Genomic DNA, 18,774 nt, shown 5'->3' with positions numbered 1-18,774 from the left:
TGGGCCACTCGCTTGGGCTGGAACACACAAGGCAGCCCCAGAATTGCTCAGCTCTGCTCTGCTGTGACTTAATTAAATCACAGACCACAGATAAAGTCACCAAAACAAGAGGAACTGCTTGGCAGGTAGAGCATGGCAAAGGTCCCTCGTTTAAAGCAATTCCTTCTACTTCTACACCCAATGCATTTCAGAAACACTTCAGAAAACCCAGAGGGGGAAGGCCCTATAAAAGCTTGTCTCTGAGTTTGCTGGGCTTTCCTTGTACACAGAAGGTACCTTAGCTGAAGCCTCTGGAAAGCTCACCACCTGAACAAGGGGATGCTGATGCTGGCACACGCCTGTGGATGGTGGCTTGTATGTTTATGTAGCTTAAAGAATCAGCTATACATATCAACTATCACATCAACTCCCAACTGCCTGGCCTGAGACGTCTGAAAAGCCCTACACAGTGAGCCAAGCATCAGGATGAGAAATCCCCATGAGAATCAAAAATCCTCTCTTGAGATATAAGAGGGTGTTCCTTCAGGTAAAAAACACAGCAAGCTGTAAATGGAGAAAAAAAGTGATGTGGGGGATAGAAAAACAAACACAGAAACAGTGGTCTGACGGTTCACTGAAGTCAGGATGTGAAGGGATTGAAAATGTTGCAGCAAGGCAACTAGAGACTGAAAAGGAGAGAAAAAGTAGCAAAAATATACAGTCCAAGATTTGTTGCAAGACTTACAAAGGTCAGGCAACCATACTGTATATGGCCTGTCTAGCAGAGAAATGGGTCCATCCTATAGAACATAGCTGATCCAACAGGAAAACAGAATAGCGCCAGCCCTCAAAACTGGGAAGTTGTCAGAAGTGTCTGAGTTCACCACACAGGAGGAAAGCACTGGAAGGAAAACGACTGGATTCCAAAGAGGACAGGGGCTGTCAGTTTCACTGCTCAAGAGAGACGACTGGTATTAAAAATTTGCTTGGGGACTTCCTGGATGGCCCAGTGGTTGGAACTCTGCCCTTTCACTGCAGAGGGCACAGGTTTCATCCCTGTTCAGGTAACTAGGATCCCACATGCTGAATGGTGCCCCCCTCCCTCCAAAAAAGAGAGATGAAATATGCTTAAGAAACTAAGAATGAAATTGATAAAGAATGAAGTGGCGTCATCTCAACAAACCCAGACCTCCCTCAAAGGGTTACAAGATGAGCAGTCTTGTAGTGGGAGCCTGGCATTCCTGACAGCAGCTGTGCCAGATTGAGGAACAGGTCCTGTGACCAGGAAGACAGCCAAACCCAAGCAGGAAAACTTCCTTGAGACCAACTCTTTCCCCTTCCTTTTCCCCAGCAAAGTTCATTTCAAAATGTAAAGCAGCTTCTAAATGACGTCTCCTCTTACCAGCTCTGCAAAATGGAAAAGCCCTACAGTTCTACTTCATTAGAACCAACAAGTTTAAAAGAGAAGAAAAGTACTTCTCTGGACTGGTCCTGGCCAGTGGGACTCTCCTTGGCCTGCTGTCTGTTTCTCGGTGGGGGGAAAAAGGCTCTCGATTCATGACCATGCCTGTGTCCTGGGCAGTCATAGCTCGAGCCTTTTCAACTCTTCTCCCCATCACCCCTACTCATCATTGTCCCAAGACCTACTACCCATTGCCACAAAGTTCCTCCATGTCTAGCTTACACTGAGCAAAAAAAACCCTACTTCTAGTCCTGCCTTTGCATTCGGAATATACCAACCACAGTGAGATTTGCACTTGTGCTCACACCGAATATTAAGTACAGAAGTGTTTGTGTCCCTGAAGACTCAAAGGGCCAGCACTGTCACTCTGAACTTTCAACCTGGCACACTTCTCAGCTGTGAGCAACTGTGCCCTGTCATAATCACATTTCCCTCTCTGAATCCCAAGTATCAAACCCCAGGGAATAAGTCGGGCCATTAGTATCAATCAAACCCATGAAAACAGCCAAGGCCATGCTAAGAAATCTTAGGTTAGGGACCAAACCTAAGCCTGGAGTTCCTTTAGACAGAAAAGAAGTCCAGCTGGAGGAGAGACGTGGGGAGAGGAGCGCAGACCCACACACAGTCTCGAACACACACACATACAGTTCATGCACTCAAGTCAGCAGCTGATTTTGGCTAAGTCGTCACATATTATTACTGTGGGAACAAGTGGGTATTTGTTCAGCAGGGAAAATATAGCAAGGCAACTAGAGATTGAAAAGGAGAGAAAATGTAGCAAACATATACAGTCCAGGACTTGCTGCTAGACTTATGAAGGTCAGGCAACCAGAAAAAAGTAGTGTCCAAGAACAGCCTCTTCAGGGTTACTTAACGCCTGGAAGAATTCACCCAAATAAGGAAGGCCTGCATCATAAACAAGCAAAGCTGCAACTCCAGCAACTTGACTCTACAAGACACACACGGCTGCAGGCTCCTTCCCAGATGCCAAGGAGCATAGTTTTTGCAGGAACTTCCCATTCTGCCCACGTGAGTACAGTGGGGAAGTTTTGAGAAGTCATTTTGGAATTAACACCTCTGTAAAAAATAGTTATAACTCTTCCCTTCCCTGAAATGCAATCACAGGGGAACCAGGCCTCCTATCACTTTAATAAAAGGAAGGACGTGCACTAAGGAAACATAAGCCGTCACCAGTGGTACACAGGACAACAAGCTGGAACTTCTGGTTTTCCAGAGGGCCTATTTGGGGCTTTCTTCCTCATCATGAAATGCTCCAGGAAGGGCCCCTGATGATTTAGCGCAGAAATTCTAAGACCTCCTCAGACCCTCTGAATCTGCTTCTCTATTAAGTTTCTAAAGTTGCCCAAGTCTCACAGAAAGGAAGAATACTTGAAACATAAACAAAAGTGGGCTGGGAAAGGGAACAGACTTGAGGAGGGGAGACTTGAGATGCAACTTGATTAGGAAAGCTTGGGACAGAGAGGTGAGCCCGTTCAGGCAAAGGAGAGAAAAAATGAGATGCGGGGAAGAAGGCAGTCTGGGTGGGTCCTGCTCCAACCGAAACGGAAAATTAGGCTCGGGGAGAAGGGGAGAGGGGGTAGGCAGTACCGGGAACGGAACGCAAGACCTAACAAGTCCGGTATTGCAAGGTGACAGGATAGGATTTACATGCAAACGGGAGATAGTAAATCCTGACGTAAAGGTGAAGAAAAAACAAAAAACTCAGGATCAGACTGGGGAATGCGGATTCAAAGTGTGAAGAGGAGGCTAAGAAGAGAAGAGGGGGCTGAAAGGAATATGCCACCTGCGGGTCCTGGCGTAGGCTGTCAAGTGAGGTAGCTTTAATTCGCGATGATACGGTTGCAGGGGGACATCTCAGAAGAGAAGCGTGCGTGGTGTGAAGAGAGGAGCAGGAGTGACCCCTGACTAGAGGCTGACGCGATAAGGTGAGGAACTCAGGACCCTGGGTCTGGGGTCAGAGCTCCCCGTTGTCTGGGAATGCCCAGCCTGGGCTCGCGCGAGTCAGGAACCTCCGTCAAAGGGCCCAAGGCCTGAACTCCTCAGACAGGAGGTTCCCTGAGGCCGGTGGGCCAGAAGCTTGAGGCGCAAGGCCTCAGGAGGGGCGGGGGTCCCAGACTCACGCATCAACGTGCTGAAGGCCACGACGCCGAGCAGCCCCTGCAGGAAGATGCCGAAACTGTGCATGAGCGCGCCGCTCTCGCAGCGGCCCGCTCCGGACGCGACTGTGGAGGGCGGCCCTCCCGGCAGTGAGTGGCTCGAGTTCCCGACAGGGCCCTGCATAGCGGGCCTGGCGAGGGGCGCTGGGCGCCGCCGCCCGCCCGCCCGCCGGGCCTCCCAACCTGCTGGGGCCGCGCCACCGAGCCCAGAGCCCGAAGTCCGAGCCGGGAGCCGGTACCTCAGCCCCGCGGCCGACTCAGCGCCGCGCGTAACGCGACGTCTGAGACCGCAGCTCCTGATTGGCCAGACCCGGCGTGGAGGCGGGCCTTGGCCGCTCCCGCTCTCCCTCTCGAAGGGCGGGGCTCCGGTCGGCAAGGGGGCGGTGTCCTGGGTCCCCACCACAGGTAGGACAGACCAGGTGAGGCGGGCTGCTCAAACCGGATTGAGAGTCCCGCCCTGGACCCCGAGCTCCTGGTCCTGAGGGGAAGAGCAGGGAAGATCTGTCTAAAATCTTTTTCCCTCCAAGATAAACCCCTCACCCCTGAAGAATTTGTGAAAAAATAGTTCTGAATTCCTCCCTCAGATTCCGATTCAGTTGTTCTGAGAGGTAGCCAATAATCTGTATTTCGGCAAGCAGCCTGGATTATTCTGAGGCAGGTCGTTGAGGAAAATTGATCATATTCCTTTCAACCCAGACGTTCGGCGTCCTACCTTCCTTGTTAGTACCAATATACTGGCCAAAAGTTAATCTTTTAAGATTTGGGGAAGGGGGGTGGACTGTTTTTAAAGTCTTTGTTTCATGTTTTACAATATTGCTTCTGTTTTATGTTTTGGGTTTTTGGCCAGGAGGCATGTGGTATCTTAGCTCCCAGACCAAGGATGGAACCTGCACCCCCTACACATCGGAAGGTGAAGTGTTAACCACTGCAGAGCCAGGGAAGTCCCCAAGAGGCATAGCTTAAATTCATCAGTCAGGCCCCAATCCACTTTTCCCCCCATAAACGTAATTTACATCGTCACTTTCAATCCAACTGCCTTCATTTAGAAATATATGGGGTATATACTGTAAACATGTGAATATATCCCCATCTTGTTAATTTTGAACGTGATTCATAAAAGAAAACCAGGTTGCTGGTATTTTCAGTCTCCAGAGCCTCCCTCCAAATAAACACATTTATTCCCCTTCAACTCTGACTCCTTGGAACTTGCTCTCTTCCTCAACTAGGACCTCTAATCCCCATTCTGTCATCTACCCTCTCAGTTGCCTCTCGCTTTTCTCCAAACATCTCTTGGTGCTCTCGGGTCCCTGACCAGGATTGCATCCACTTAATGCCAATGTACACAGTATTATTCCAGTAGACATTGGGGTACATTTGTTGAACAATAAAAATCAAATCTAGGGAAATTTTCCCTTAAGATAGCCATCAAGAAATTTCAATTTAAAAAAATCCAATTACATAAAACGGTAAATGCTATCCAAAAGCTTTCTTGGTTAATAGGAATACTAACTTGATTATCTGAGGAACACAAATGCTAATTGGCTCCTTAGAGGCAATTCTCCAGCCCTTTTCTTAAAAAATGTACTTCCACACCTCTGTGCCTATACATAGCATTCTAGCTGCATGGAATACAGTTTCCTTTTCCCTGCGTCATGAACTGCTAACCATGCTTCATGCATCCAGATTACTTTGTGTGTGCTGGCTGCTCCACTGGAACTTTTCAGACTGCTAAATTTTTAGCAGTCTAGACTTCTAGACGGCTGTACACACCTCTCTCTTCCAGCTAAGTGTGAGCCTCCTGAGAGCAGGAACTGATTTTTATTCACACTTTTGAATCCAACATAGTGCCTGGCACAGAGAGCATGCAACAAAATGCTTTTTAAATTAAACTGATTTTTAATTTATAAAATTTAAAACTCTCCACAAGTATTGACCATGGGAAAATACAGAAAATCAGATTAAGAAAATAAACAGGTAAGGAAAAATTGCATTACCGTTGTCTTAAGTCTAAGAAGGTCCCTTATGGGTATGCTCAACAGTTACAGTTCATGTTTAGAGAGAACCAAACAGTAGGATGTGTAAAGCAGAAGAGACTGTAGTTGGGCATAAGGAGATTACTGATTGCTTGAAGACACAGCTCAAGGAAAATTTCACATAGAGCTGAAAAATGCATTTTTTGACAAAGCAGTGCTCTGCACATCCAGATGTGGAGGAGTCCTAAGGCCAGTTGCTGCTGTACCAAGGCAAAAGTAAAGAACAAGAAACAGTCTTCAGAGATCAGGAGCAGAGTCCCCAGTGATAGCTGCAAGCTCACTCTGGGAAATTCTGCTCTCCCTACCTTTTCTGAACTGCAATTAAAAAGCACCCGAATCCAGAGGGGAAAGCATCAGATGGCAGGAGAGAGGGGGAGAATTCTGGAAAGGTTAATTTTATTGAAGCACGAACGTTCTCCTCCATTCAGAGATGATTCTCTGAGGTCCCACTGGAAAGTTCTGAAGGATTTACTCTGGTCAAGATGCCTTCCTTGCTGTCAAAGGACGTTAAATATATACCTTAAGACCAGTTTTAATTTTCTGACGACCACTTAAAACTTGTAATATACCACACATTTATATACACTCTTATTCACAAACCAAAAAAAACAAAAAACAAAAAAACCACCACTGCGCAAAATATTCATCCAAAATAGTTACTTCTTAATCCCTTGAAATTATACCATCAAATTTGATGGGAGTTATTTTAATAGGTATTCTTCCACATATTTCTTCTTAAGTGTACTTAATCCTCAATGCATAACTTTTAAATTTGAGATAAAAACAGCAAGCAGGAGGGATACAATGCAATATGCATTTCATTTTGTTCCAAACAAGCAGCTTAAAAAAAAAAAGAAAAAAAAAAAAGGACAATATCCATTAAACAAAGTGCATCAATTCCAATGAGTTAGTGTTAGAAAGAGGCCTAAGGACAGTGCTGGAACCAGCCAGAAGTCCCACCCTGGCAGGCCTCTGATTGTCTTCAGAGAATATTCAACCAAAACAAAAAACAAAAAAACAGAAGAATAAGAAGAGGAAAAGAAACAAGCACTTTAAAATCTCAAGAGAAACATTCAAAGTCCACTTCCCCAGAGATTTCTTGCAAAAGTAGCTAAGGAACTGCCCAGTTTTAACTGTCTTAACTCTGTTATCTTCTTCAGTCATCTGCTTTGTGACTGGATTTGCCCCAAGAGCCTAACCTCATTCTTTCAACACTATTTGCCCACATCCATTCTGCCTAGCTAGGCATAGTTAGATTAAATAAAACATATAGAAACCCTTAGGAATGAGTTCCCACACATCTTGTGAACAGGCACACCTATTAGCAATGGTATTATAGCTTCATTGCCCTAGCCAGTGTCATCCTTTGCCTCCCGAGAGCTCTGGGTCCCAGTTTTGCTGCTGGAGTTAAAGACATGTCCAACAAGGCCGTGGCTTGTTTCCCTCTGAAGACAGTCTTTTGTGATAGGTCCTGGCACCAGGACAGACCCAAATGGTATGTCAAGTCAGAAGAAACATAATGGAATGGAGTTTTAAGCCCTACTTCTCCATTTCTGCAACCCCTACTCCTGGTTTTGCTGGTTCTTGCAAAAATCTTAAGACTTCTGAAACATGAGAATGAAGAAAATTGATCTCCAGTGCACTTGGGGCCCATCAGCTTCTATACCTTCACCCCTAAGGCTCCCCTTAGAAACAGAACTACCTGTGAAACCTGAAACAGGTACAGAGGAAATCCCAGGCAAGCAGGCTTGGAACCAGATCCACTTGGACTGGGCTGGACTTTAGAACTCTTCTTCCAAAACTCCAAGTCCATAGGTGGCTCATTTAGATAAATTCAAATTTCTAAAGTATGCACATCCTCACACAATGGGAGAGAATCATCAATTCTCTCCCATTGTGAATAAAATCAAGAATTACACTTGCATGAAAGTGACTGATTTCTTTTCTGTTTTGCAGGAGCGTCTGTCCTACAGGGTTTCTGAGCCAGCATCATGACTATGACACATGGTTACTTACACTGGACCCAAAGACATTCAAATTTTTAAAGAGGGTACACAGTCCCCATTGAGATTTATACTTCATTTGTTAGTACTGCCTTCTCCATCTTCAAAAGGCCAACTGATAACATTGAACACTTTTGAACTTCCACATATATACACAACCACACAAAATCCCCAATATACACCACTAAAGTTCAAACCTGGCGTGTGATTCCACTGTCGAGGCTATGCTCCTAACAACTCTCTCAGAGCATCTGTGGGCATCAATCAAACCAACACACGGTGTCTTATGGCAAAGTCTTTGGTGATAGGTGCCAAGTAAATATAAGTGCCTATGATAGTTTTCCCAATGTCCCCATTTAGTTAAATCTCACCTACAGTTCCCTGATGTTCTATGTGTGCTCCAGAGATACTTTTTGGCTTGCAGTTCTGAATACTATCTAACCTGAGCCCTCCTAAAGCTTTCACTCTGTATTCAGGTGCTGTATTAGCGACAATTGGGATAAGAGAACAAGTAAAATGTATTCAAGTCCTCAGGAAGCTTTGGTCCAATGCCCTCTCTCTCTCACAGTGAGAATAATTTTGCTTTCAGGAGAAGAAATATATAAATGTCAAGTTCTGAACTGGTATTCCATGTCTGCCTCTATCATAATTCAATAAATATTTACCCAAGAAGCCCAACTCTTCCAGAGGTTAGTAACTACCCTTTTCTGACCTCATATATGCTGGGTGCCACCTACATCACTAAAGAAAGGCAGACAGGACAAAAGTGCCCCCCACCCCGTTAGTGCATTTCCTGCATTAGCCACCTCAATTCTGCTTCAACTGAGAGAGATGGAGGTAGGTAGTTTACAAATAAAAAATAGCATGAGTTCCCAGAAGCCCACAAAATAAACTCAAAATGTCATAGCAAATCTTCACGGGTGGTAAAAGATTTCCCTAACACACCAACACTACAATAAGAGGTCTATGTTGGTTAATCAACTTCAAAGTCCAGAAGTATGATATAATCCATTCACCTGTGTCCAAGCTTGTCAACTCAGGATCAAAAATTGATGCTGGAAAACTTTCTGACTTTAAGGAGGCTACAGAGCCAGCTGAAGGTCAAATTTAGACAAATGCAGTCCCTCATAATGTACCTCTCACAAATTTAAGAGGTTGGTATCTTTAAAAAACAAAGTTCACATACCTATGGGCAATATACAAACATTTTACCCAACATGGTGAGGTATTATCAGGTTTAACATCTGTTTTAGAAGCAAAAGAATTAGACCATCACTGCTGTACAGTCCAGCCCCAACAACACTGAGGCAAATGGAGTTTAATTTTATACTTTAAAAGCCCTTCTATACTTTGAAGTGAAAGTGAAAGTCACTCAGTCATGCCTGACTCTTTGCCACCCCATGGACTATACAGTTCATGGAATTCTCCCGGCCAGAACACTGGAGTGGGTTGCCTTTTCCTTCTCCAGGGGATCTTCCCAACCCAGGGATCAAACCCAGGTCTCCCACATTGTGGACGGATTCTCTACCAGCTGAGCCACAAGGGAAGCCCAAGAATACTGGAATGGGTAGCCTATCCCTTCTCCAGCGGATCTTCCCGACCCAGGAATTGAACCGGGGTCTCCTGCATTGCAGGCAGATTCTTTACCAACTGAGCTATCAGGGAAGCTTTTCCTACTTTAAAATTCCCAAATAATTATCCTCTCTTATGTGATATCTGGGAGGAGGGGCTGGGGGTATATCATGCTTCTTCACTGTAGTTGCCTGATAAAACTATTATCTTGGTATGAGAATGCAAAACAATATTAAGGGAAACCCTACTGACTTGTCCAGTTTAGAGTCAGCTTCTCTCTAGGAGAAAGCTGAGCTTGATTAAACACGGTGTAAATAGACAAGCTGGCTAGGGTTTGACTCTGATCAGAGACTCTACATAGGTCCATGCATTTCATCTTTCAGGGGCTCTGCCCTCTCATTTGTGATGGGAGGTGTTTTAAATTCTATGGTTTGTAAAGAGGTCAAAAGAGAGATAATATATTCATTGTTACATTTGGTAAATTCTCTCTTAGAAAATAAATACCACTTTCCTAAATATGACAACAATGTTAATCAATTCCAGACTTTTCTGTTCCACTGATCTACTTCAAGGAACTCCTTGCCATAGTGTGTTGACTGCTGAGCTCTCACAAAACATTATTATGCAAGATACTTGCTCCCCAAACTTGATCTACTTAAGACTAATTGTTCCCAAGCATCCTATATATGCTTCTCTTGCAGTGGCACAGAATCAATCAAAACTTTAAAAACTGGATCTCCCAATACATTTAAACAGATTAATTTTACTTAAATCTTCTTTCCAGGTATATCTGGTAGTAACCTAAGCAAAGAGTTGATGCTTTAATATAGGGTCTGGTTGGAGGGCTTGAACTAAAGTGGTTCATAAATTATCCAATAAAGAGAAGAGTCAGACTACAAAATGTTTGCCAAGGTCCAAAAAAAAAAAGGTGGAACAGCGGAGAAGAAAAGGAAAAAAATCACAATCAGTTTAAATTTGTAATAAAATTACCTTATATTTGTATAGCTATTTAGAATTTACCCAGTTTGTAGTTTTAAAACATTTTCAAATCTTGAAGAGGAATGATTAGGTTATAAAGTTGTAAGTAACTAGGATAATTAAAAAAAAAAAAACCATTCAGCAAAGCAAACCATTTAAAAGAAGCAACCTATGTATCTTTCCTCATTCCTCATGGAAGAAACAGTACAGTAAATGCTATTCTTCTATAACAGCCAACAGCCAGTGCAATCATAAGTGAAAATTTTTCTGTTTAATGTCAAGTTGAGATGGGTCAAAAGAAACAGTTAAAAGGAAACTGAGTTTTTGAGTGGAAACTGACTGTAGAATACATTCAATTTAAAGGTTCAATCAAAGAAAGTGTAAATGTGACTAGTCAAAGATGTTTCTAGAATCCTTAACCATCTCTCAATCTTTATCTGGTCACTAAGGACATACTGTGACAGAAACTTGATACTCTGCATCACTTTCCCCCTCCCCCAAAACATATTTTCTCTTTTGTGCTTCTATACTATCTGTCTAGAGACACTGAGAAAAATGGGGAAATGGGCTTTACTGTGGGTCCAGGAAACCCCTACTGATTTTTACCCAAAGTAAGGACTCTCAAAATGAAAGTTGGACAAACAACTGTAGAGAAAAGTAAATACAAAATAAAAGCTATGGACATCCTTCTGAGAACTAGTGGGGAGAGAGCAATTCAACTTAAAACAGCAACAGTCTGCGATATTACTTGAAACAGGCAGCCCAACCGAGGTGAGGATGGAAAACGACGACAGCAGAGTTCTTAGATCAGTCAGTTAAGGAACTGGTGTAAGTGCCACACATTATTCTTAAGAAAGAAAACAGTGTCTTTTCCTCCAACTTCTGTCATAGTTTTAGTGTTCATGTAGCTTAAAAATGGCATCATTAAAAAAACCTCAGACATGGCTACAAGCTCAATTATCAACAGAGGTAGTAAACAAAGGAACTCCTAAGAATAGATTTTAAAATGGATCAAAGTGTGACTGTACATTCAAAAACCTAGAGCCACATAATCATCCCCAAAATGAACCGTTTTAATTTAAAAAAGCTTTAAAACACATGACAATGAAGCACTGACGTGCCTGAGGCACAGTCCCAAATCAGTGCTGACTTAAAGCTGTGTCCTCTCTTCCCAAGAAAGAGAAAGCAGAGAACAAAGTTCCATCTACAATGGGAAGGAACAGAGAGAATAAAAAGAAAATCAAAAGGGTGCGTGCCAGCAGCCTCGATTATCCTTGTTTCCAGGCCACACCAGTGGAAATGCTTATTCTTTTTATATGAGTCTTTTCTTCACAATCTTTATTTTTTTTAAAACTGCAATCTGATGAACAAGAGATGCCCACATTTTCACTGGCGGGAGAGCCACTTTTGTGCAGTTTTTGCTTCCTCGGTGTGGGTCCTCCTTCCCTGAAAGTGCAAAGAGAGCAAGCCGACACCTGCAGGGCCCAGAGCCCTGGGACTACTTCAGCTCCACTTGTAGAGCAGGGCGAAGGATTTGCTGCATTTGTGCTTCAAAGATACAGCCTACTTTGGTTGTCCTTCTCAGTTGGCAAACTGTTCATAAAAAGCAAACTTGATCCTCTCTATGTGATGGCAAAGTTTGATAGCAGGGCCCAGTTTTAAGTCCATGCACTCTTGAACAGTGGGAAGAGTAAGGAGCAATAGGGCCTGCCCATCAATTTCCTGTTAAAGCATAAAATACAAATTATCTGTGATGTGCACATGAATGGCAGCTCAACCATGACAGCCCTGGTTCACTTCGTTTTGTCAAAATCAGGGTCCCTGTGCTTTTCATTACTTTTTCTCCTTAAGTAAGTATCACACATTTCCTTTTAAATACCTCTCATGGTCCTCTATACTAATGAATCTTCAGAATGAATAATGAAAGTTTTACCACAAGTAAGAATCTATTCTGTTCTGCAGAAATCCAGTAAACTAACTAGCCTTGTAATTGACAACTAAATGTGTCAAAAGAATCATCTTTTTAGAGGAACTTTCCTAAATCCGAAAGAAAATATTACCTATAAACTACAATGTTTTCCTGCTCTGTAATTCACAAAAGCCTGAGAAGCTTTTCAAAGATGTTCAGTTGTGAATCTCAATTATCAAAACAAAATTTATTTCACTGTTTAAGGTCACAGACTATTTCTGTTAGATCCTAACATATTATAGATGTTAATTATTTTTTAATAACAAGCAAATCGCTATTTTGGCATAAGTACATGCATAAGTATATATTTGTGTATATATATAAGTATATATTTGGCATAAGTATAAGCATTAAGTATAGCATGCTTGATTTTAAGTTATTTAATGGGGGATGCAAACAAACTCTTAGGAAAAATAAGATTGCAGTAACAATCTGCTTCAACTGTGAAGGAAGTCAGATAAATAACTTTTTATCACGTTTCTACTCCTAAACAGGGAAATCATTTTTTATTTTTGGATAGAAGTATTTTTCCTAAGACTTGTAAATAAATTGCTATTGCTATTATATCCATAGTCCTTTGCTAAAGAGACGCATTACTAAAAACTAAAGGTCGCTGTGATACCTGGTCTAGGAATATTCTTGCCAACGGAGCACAGTCTGTGGATCGGATGAACCGCACAACGTCCGCCACACTCCACTTCAGGGGGTTACTGTCCAGGTGAAGCCTTTCAGCAACTTCAATCCTTATTTCCTTCATTCCCCACAACAAAAGCAAAACAAATGGTGTTAAAGCTACTTCATTCTAAGAAAGTCTCTACAGAAAGTCATAACCCTTTAAAAGGCAGAATTCAAAGTGCTTTTAAGGACATGATTTCTCCCAGAAAATATGCAAAGGTCCACACACATTAGGTACTGAGAAACTGTTTGTCTTTTATAATAAGAAATACCAGTGGACAAGAATGTATCTCAAAGTCTCAATACAAATAATGTAGATAATTTAACAGCAGAAAATAGTTTTAAAATCTCCCATTTGTTCCTTGGTTTATTTTAGCGCACGCTCTGTCAGGGTGCAGAAGTGAACAGGCTGGTATTTCCAATAAGAGAAGGCTTAACTAAATTACCAGGAGAAATCATTTTTAACCACTTCTATTCACAGACTATATTTAAAAAGCAATCCAAGTTTAAAATACTAACTTACTCTTCCATTCTCATAATGTGTGTATGTGTTATATAATATGCACATATGAATCTACAAACAAAATGGTTTAACAAGAGCCAAAAAGATATAAATAGTCTATTTCTAAAAAAACCACATATATCATGAAAAATATCAAAAAGACAGTTTTCCCTAAAAGACTAATAGACTACTAATAAACTACCAATGAAACTTTTGTAACTTAAAATAAGCTGCCATTCTGAGAGACTTTCCCCCTGATAAGGATTATTATTATTTGATCTCTAAATAATCCTTGACATACAAGTAAATCTGAATTTGGGATCTTTTAAAAAGAGACTCAGGAAATTCAACTGATGCCATATTGAAATAAGTGTAATGCCAATATCATTCACCATTAGACTGTTGAGGGAAATTGTCAAGAAAGAAAAAAAAAAAAACACTGTAGTTTTAAAATGGGTACCTTTGGTGAAGGAGGTTTATTCTCATCATCAGAAAATGAAAAAGTGCGAAGTTCTCTTTTTCTTCTCTGTCTGTCTGGAGGCAGTGATGTGGATATCTCACTTTGGGTGGGGGAGGAGGAGCATGACTTTTTTTCTGACATTTCTGACTCTTCCTGGAGCTCATCCTGCTGCTCAGATGTACTGCCTTCACTTAGGGAATCATCATCCCCTTCATCCGGGTCCTCCTCATCTTCACCACCACTTCCCTAGAGGACAAGGGGAGATGTGTCACTGAAATTCCAGACTGATTTAGTTCCTGGACCACAAAACCATCTTCCATTGGCTAGAGATTCGAATTAAAAAAAGACCTGCAGATATCTTTCTGTTTGAATTGTAAAGCAGGGATCTCTTGGTGTAAAGACATTACTGGGACATCACAGATCTCATACCTGGGGAGAGCCTGCTGGTGTATTATCAACAGACGCAGAGGAGCGTTTCTTCTTATGAACAAAAACATTTTTTCGCCTCTTTCTCCTCTTACTTGCTTTTTTCAGGGCACATGCTAAGTTACTATGCCCACCAGGTGGCCTCCCAATTCTTTTATTTTTCTTCTTTCCGTAGTAGTGTGCTAAATGTGTATGACAAAGAAAAATGAAGTAGTTTCATTATTTTTGTGTACCTCAAACCACAAGAGATTCCACTATCATAGCACAAAATGGATACAGTGTATTTGAGGTTAAATTCCATATAATGGAATAATCTTAACTGTGTAGATTCTGAATGTATAGTTCGATTAGTAACTGTCAAATGCATAAACCTAGATAATCCTCCCTATCAAGATATAAAATATCCCCATCAATGTAGAAAGTTCTCAGTGTCACTCCCTCATCAGTCCCCCTCACCAGAAGTAACCATTATTCTAATTTTCCTCACTATAGGTTAGTTTTGCCTCATCTAAGGAATCATTCAGTAAGTACTTTTTCCAACAAGGCTCCTTTTCACTCAGCAGAATGTTTTTGAGTTTCATTTATGTTGTATGTGTGAGACGCTCATTTCTTCATATTGATGAAAAGCATGCTATCGTATGAATGTACTGGCTTATCTACTCTCCTGCCGACGGGCACCTGGCTGTTTCCAAGTTTTGGCAATTATTAAGTCCAGTGAACATTCTTGTACAAGGCTTTTAGTGGGCATGTTTTCATTTTCCTTGAGTCAATACCTAGGAATTGAATTGCTGGATCACATGGTAGACACAGGATTACCTTCAAGGAAACTGCCAAGTTTTCCAAGAGGGTTATATAATTTTACTCTCCTACCAGCAATGTACGAGAGGTCAGGCTGCTCGGCTCACCGCTGCAGCTTGGTTCACGCTGCCCATGTGTGGGACTGTCAGTCTTTTTTCATTTCAGCCAATCTAATGGATACATAGTACTTTCTCATCATAGTTTAAACCTGCATTTCCCTGACAACTAACCTAGGCACATTTTCATGTGCTTTTGGCCACTTTTTTGGTGAAGTGCCTATTCAAGTCTTTTATTCACTTTTTAAAACAGTTTTCTCTGCTTATTTCATTTTTTAAAATTGAGATGTAATTCACATAACATAAAATCCATCATTTGTAAGTGTACATATTCAGTGGTTTTTCGACACAGATGAATCCACCACCACTATCTAATTTCAGATTAACTTCTCTTTTTATTTATTTTTAAATTGAGATAAAATCTAATGACAACTAAACATAAATATGTACAAATGAGTGCTATTAATATAGTCACAATGTTGTACAACTACCAGTTTTCTTTAGTTTCAAAACCTCTTTTTAGTGAGTTGTGAGTTTTTAATATATTCTGGAGACAAGTTCTTTGTTGGATATACATATTAAGAACATTTTCTCCTCTGTGCCATTCAGAGATGCCAAAACAAATAAATGAGATATTCTCTCCAAGACTGTGCATTGTCTTTTCATTTTTATAAATACTATCATTAAAAGAGCAAAAGTTTTAACTTCATAGTGTTTAATGTATTAGTTTTTCCTTCAGTTAGTTAGTGAATTCTGTGTACTCTCTAAGCAACTTTTACCTAGCTCAAAATCTTGAGATACTTTTCTTGTTTTCTTCTAGAAGCTTTATAGTTTTAGTTTTACAAGAGGTCTATGACACACCTTGAATTAATTTTTGTCTATAGTGAGATGGAGCCAAGGAATTTTGTTTTTGCCTTTTCAATTTGGATGTCCAATTGTACCCGTGCCATTTGTTGAAAGAAATTCCTTTCCCATTAGTCATTTTTGTTGAAAATCTTGTAGCTACATGTTTGTGTCTCTTTCTGGACCCTCTATTCTGTCCTATCACTCGATTTGACTATTCTTTCATCAATACTACACTCTTGATTTCTGTAGTTTATGGTAAAACTTGAAGTCAGGTAGAGTAAGTCCTCCAACTTTATTCTGCTTTTTCAGAATTGTTATGACTATTTTTAGGTCCTCTGTATTTTCATATAAATTATAGAATGTAGAAATGCTTCAAAAAATAACACATATATAGTTTAACTCTGAGCTATACATTAAAGTAATATGAAAATATAATGTAATTTTTTTGTTAAAATGAGTGCTAAAGAATATAAATCCATTTGATATTAAATTACTAACTGGGAAAAATTATAAAGACTCCTAAAATCTAGGCTAATTTCAATTATCTCATTGTGAAAAATAAATTCAGACAAGAAATGTAACATAATCCAAATAATACCAAAGGCTCAAATTGGTGTGCTTAAAACATGTGCTTATATGAACAGTACATTTCACTTAGCTCCTAATTATTGCAATCTGCCTAACTAAGTGCTGAATCTGACACAATAATAATAAGCTAGACAAATCCTGCTCTTAAGAAGTTTACATTCCAATAAATGTTAAGTGGAAACAAAAAGGTGAGACTCTCATATGATTTTGTGATTCATACACTGATTAGAAAACCCGTCATGCTAAATATGGACCTTGGATAAGCACCATCACCAGCATCTGGGATCTTATTGGAAATGCAGACAACTTAGGCCCCAGATATACCCTGAAGAATCAGAATGTCCATTTCAACAAGATCCTTAGGTGATTTACCCACATGATAAAATTAAAGACACACAAAATTAGAGTGCCTTAAAAGAAATCTTCAAGTTAAACAGGGTAAAATCCACTTCTATATTAATTCTCCTAAGTATACCAGGGCTTGTAGGATTTAAGGAAAAGTAGGATCAGAATTTTGTCTCTGAGTAACAATGCCTTGACAAGACTCCAAATTAAGATCTTCATTTTGGGGACCTTCCTGGTGGTCCAGTGGCTAAGACTCAGAGCTCCCAATGCAGGGGGGCCTGGGTTCGATCCCTGGTCAGATAACTAGATCCCACATGCTACAACTAAAGATCCTGTGTGCCACAACTAAGATCCTGTGCAGCAAAATAAATAAATATTTTAAAATTTTCATTATGTATAATTTTTTTTCTTTTTGCAGCTTCACAAGGGAAAAGATAAGCAATGAGAGGTAGCAGGTATTGTTATAACATGCTCCCGCCTCTTCCCTCAAAGTCTGTACAGCTGGGCTGCTTCCTTCAGGTTGTTACCTGTCAGGAAGTCTTCCTTGGCCACCTGTATGAACAACATCCCAACTGTTAGCCTTCCTTCCTCACTCTCCTACTGCGCTTACTTTGCTTCATTTTTCTCCATAGTACTTCTGTTTTTTCACTTGTTTACTACCTGTTTCCCACATTAAGATGTAAACTCAATGAGAATGAATTTTTTTCTTTACATTTGTATCCCAGTGCCAGAACAGTAGTGGTACACAGTGGACACATAAATAGTTGCAGACTGTATAAAGGGATTATATATCCTATTAAAGGCAAAAACTAACTTATACACCGTTTGTACATAAAAGTTGGCAAACTAGAGCCCATAGTCCACATGTGGCCATGGCCTGTTTTAGTTTACATTTTTAAAAGCGTTCTTTTAAAAAATGAAAATAAAACAGAAAAAGAATATGCAAAAGCATATTCTTCCCCACATCCATGCCACACAGAGTCTTTGTCCAACTGCAGCTCCCAAAAGACACGAATGGGTTTATAGGCTTCATTGATCAGTAAAGTGAGGACCTGAGCTCCATTTTTAAAGCAGAAATTTGGGTTGGGAAGGAGACAAGTAGAACATTAGAACCTTGCTATCCCCTAGAATGTCACCTAGGTGATTTAAGTCTAGACAAATTAAAATATGTAAAATATGATCTATTGCCTAAAATATTATCTGGCCCTTTATACAGAAAGTTTGTGTCCCTCAGCTATATCTGAATATCTGCAAAATTAAAAGTTTGCAGGAGATGAGGTATGGTCAGCTGCTATTAGTGAACAAATTTGAAAAAGTTGACTCACTATACTTAGTCTTTGTAAGAACAGAGCAGTTCTCAGAACACTTATCCAGAACCATTCGTGGCCCAAAGAGGTTAGGACAGCACTCCAATTTGATACAGGTTTGCCGGCAGAATTCAGTCACCCGATCTGCTGTTTTCACTATCTCGACAGTAGCTCGATAGCTCTTTCCTTTGTATCTGCCATTGGAAGACATCAGACACCAAATATATTGGGCAAGTGATTCGCAGAGAAAAATCAAGTATATTAACAGACCTGAAAAATAGTTTTGCTTCTTAGAGTATTATATGTTGCTTACAATTTGAGGACTCTGAAAACAATGAGAAATTTATGTTGTAGTTAAGTCAAATTTACAATCTAGTAAGCTAGGACAGCTAAAAGCTGAGTTTTTTAAATTAGCAAAATAAAGTTCCTGCTTTCTAAGTTTAAGGTTTTCAAATAATAACTTCTACACTGACTACTAAAAAAACAGTGACTCTTACTGAGTCTTTCTTGATCCTGAAGCAGTGATACAAGGGTATGAGCCACAGACCAATAAAACCAGCCAACTGCCACCCGTCCATGACAAGATCAGGTCAGAAAA

The 18,774-nt window shown here is 40.6% G+C and overlaps 2 protein-coding genes across 6 annotated transcripts in view; both read right to left on the bottom strand.

Annotated features, from left to right (window-relative positions):
* Positions 1–3,891, bottom strand: part of LOC122682863 (store-operated calcium entry regulator STIMATE) — a 56,189-nt gene extending 52,298 nt beyond the window's left edge. The window contains exon 1 of the mRNA XM_043886153.1: positions 3,583–3,891. Coding sequence (XP_043742088.1) covers positions 3,583–3,742 — 160 coding nt within the window. The 5' untranslated portion in view covers positions 3,743–3,891. The remainder of the gene's footprint in view (positions 1–3,582) is intronic.
* Positions 3,892–10,456: 6,565 nt separating this feature from the next.
* SFMBT1 (Scm like with four mbt domains 1) overlaps positions 10,457–18,774 on the bottom strand; it is a 116,131-nt gene continuing 107,813 nt past the window's right edge. For all 5 annotated transcript variants that reach the window (XM_043885897.1, XM_043885895.1, XM_043885892.1 and 2 more), the window contains 5 exons: positions 18,195–18,370; positions 14,240–14,418; positions 13,811–14,056; positions 12,796–12,924; positions 10,457–11,926 (listed from right to left, as the gene is read on the bottom strand). In XM_043885897.1, coding sequence (XP_043741832.1) covers positions 11,786–11,926; positions 12,796–12,924; positions 13,811–14,056; positions 14,240–14,418; positions 18,195–18,370 — 871 coding nt within the window. In that variant the 3' untranslated portion in view covers positions 10,457–11,785. The remainder of the gene's footprint in view (positions 11,927–12,795; positions 12,925–13,810; positions 14,057–14,239; positions 14,419–18,194; positions 18,371–18,774) is intronic.

Source organism: Cervus elaphus, chromosome 24 (genome assembly GCF_910594005.1).
Source record: "Cervus elaphus chromosome 24, mCerEla1.1, whole genome shotgun sequence".
In the NCBI taxonomy this organism is placed as follows: Eukaryota; Metazoa; Chordata; class Mammalia; order Artiodactyla; family Cervidae; genus Cervus; species Cervus elaphus.
Note: the sequence above shows the minus strand (reverse complement) of the source record. Positions and strands in the feature narration are given on the sequence as shown.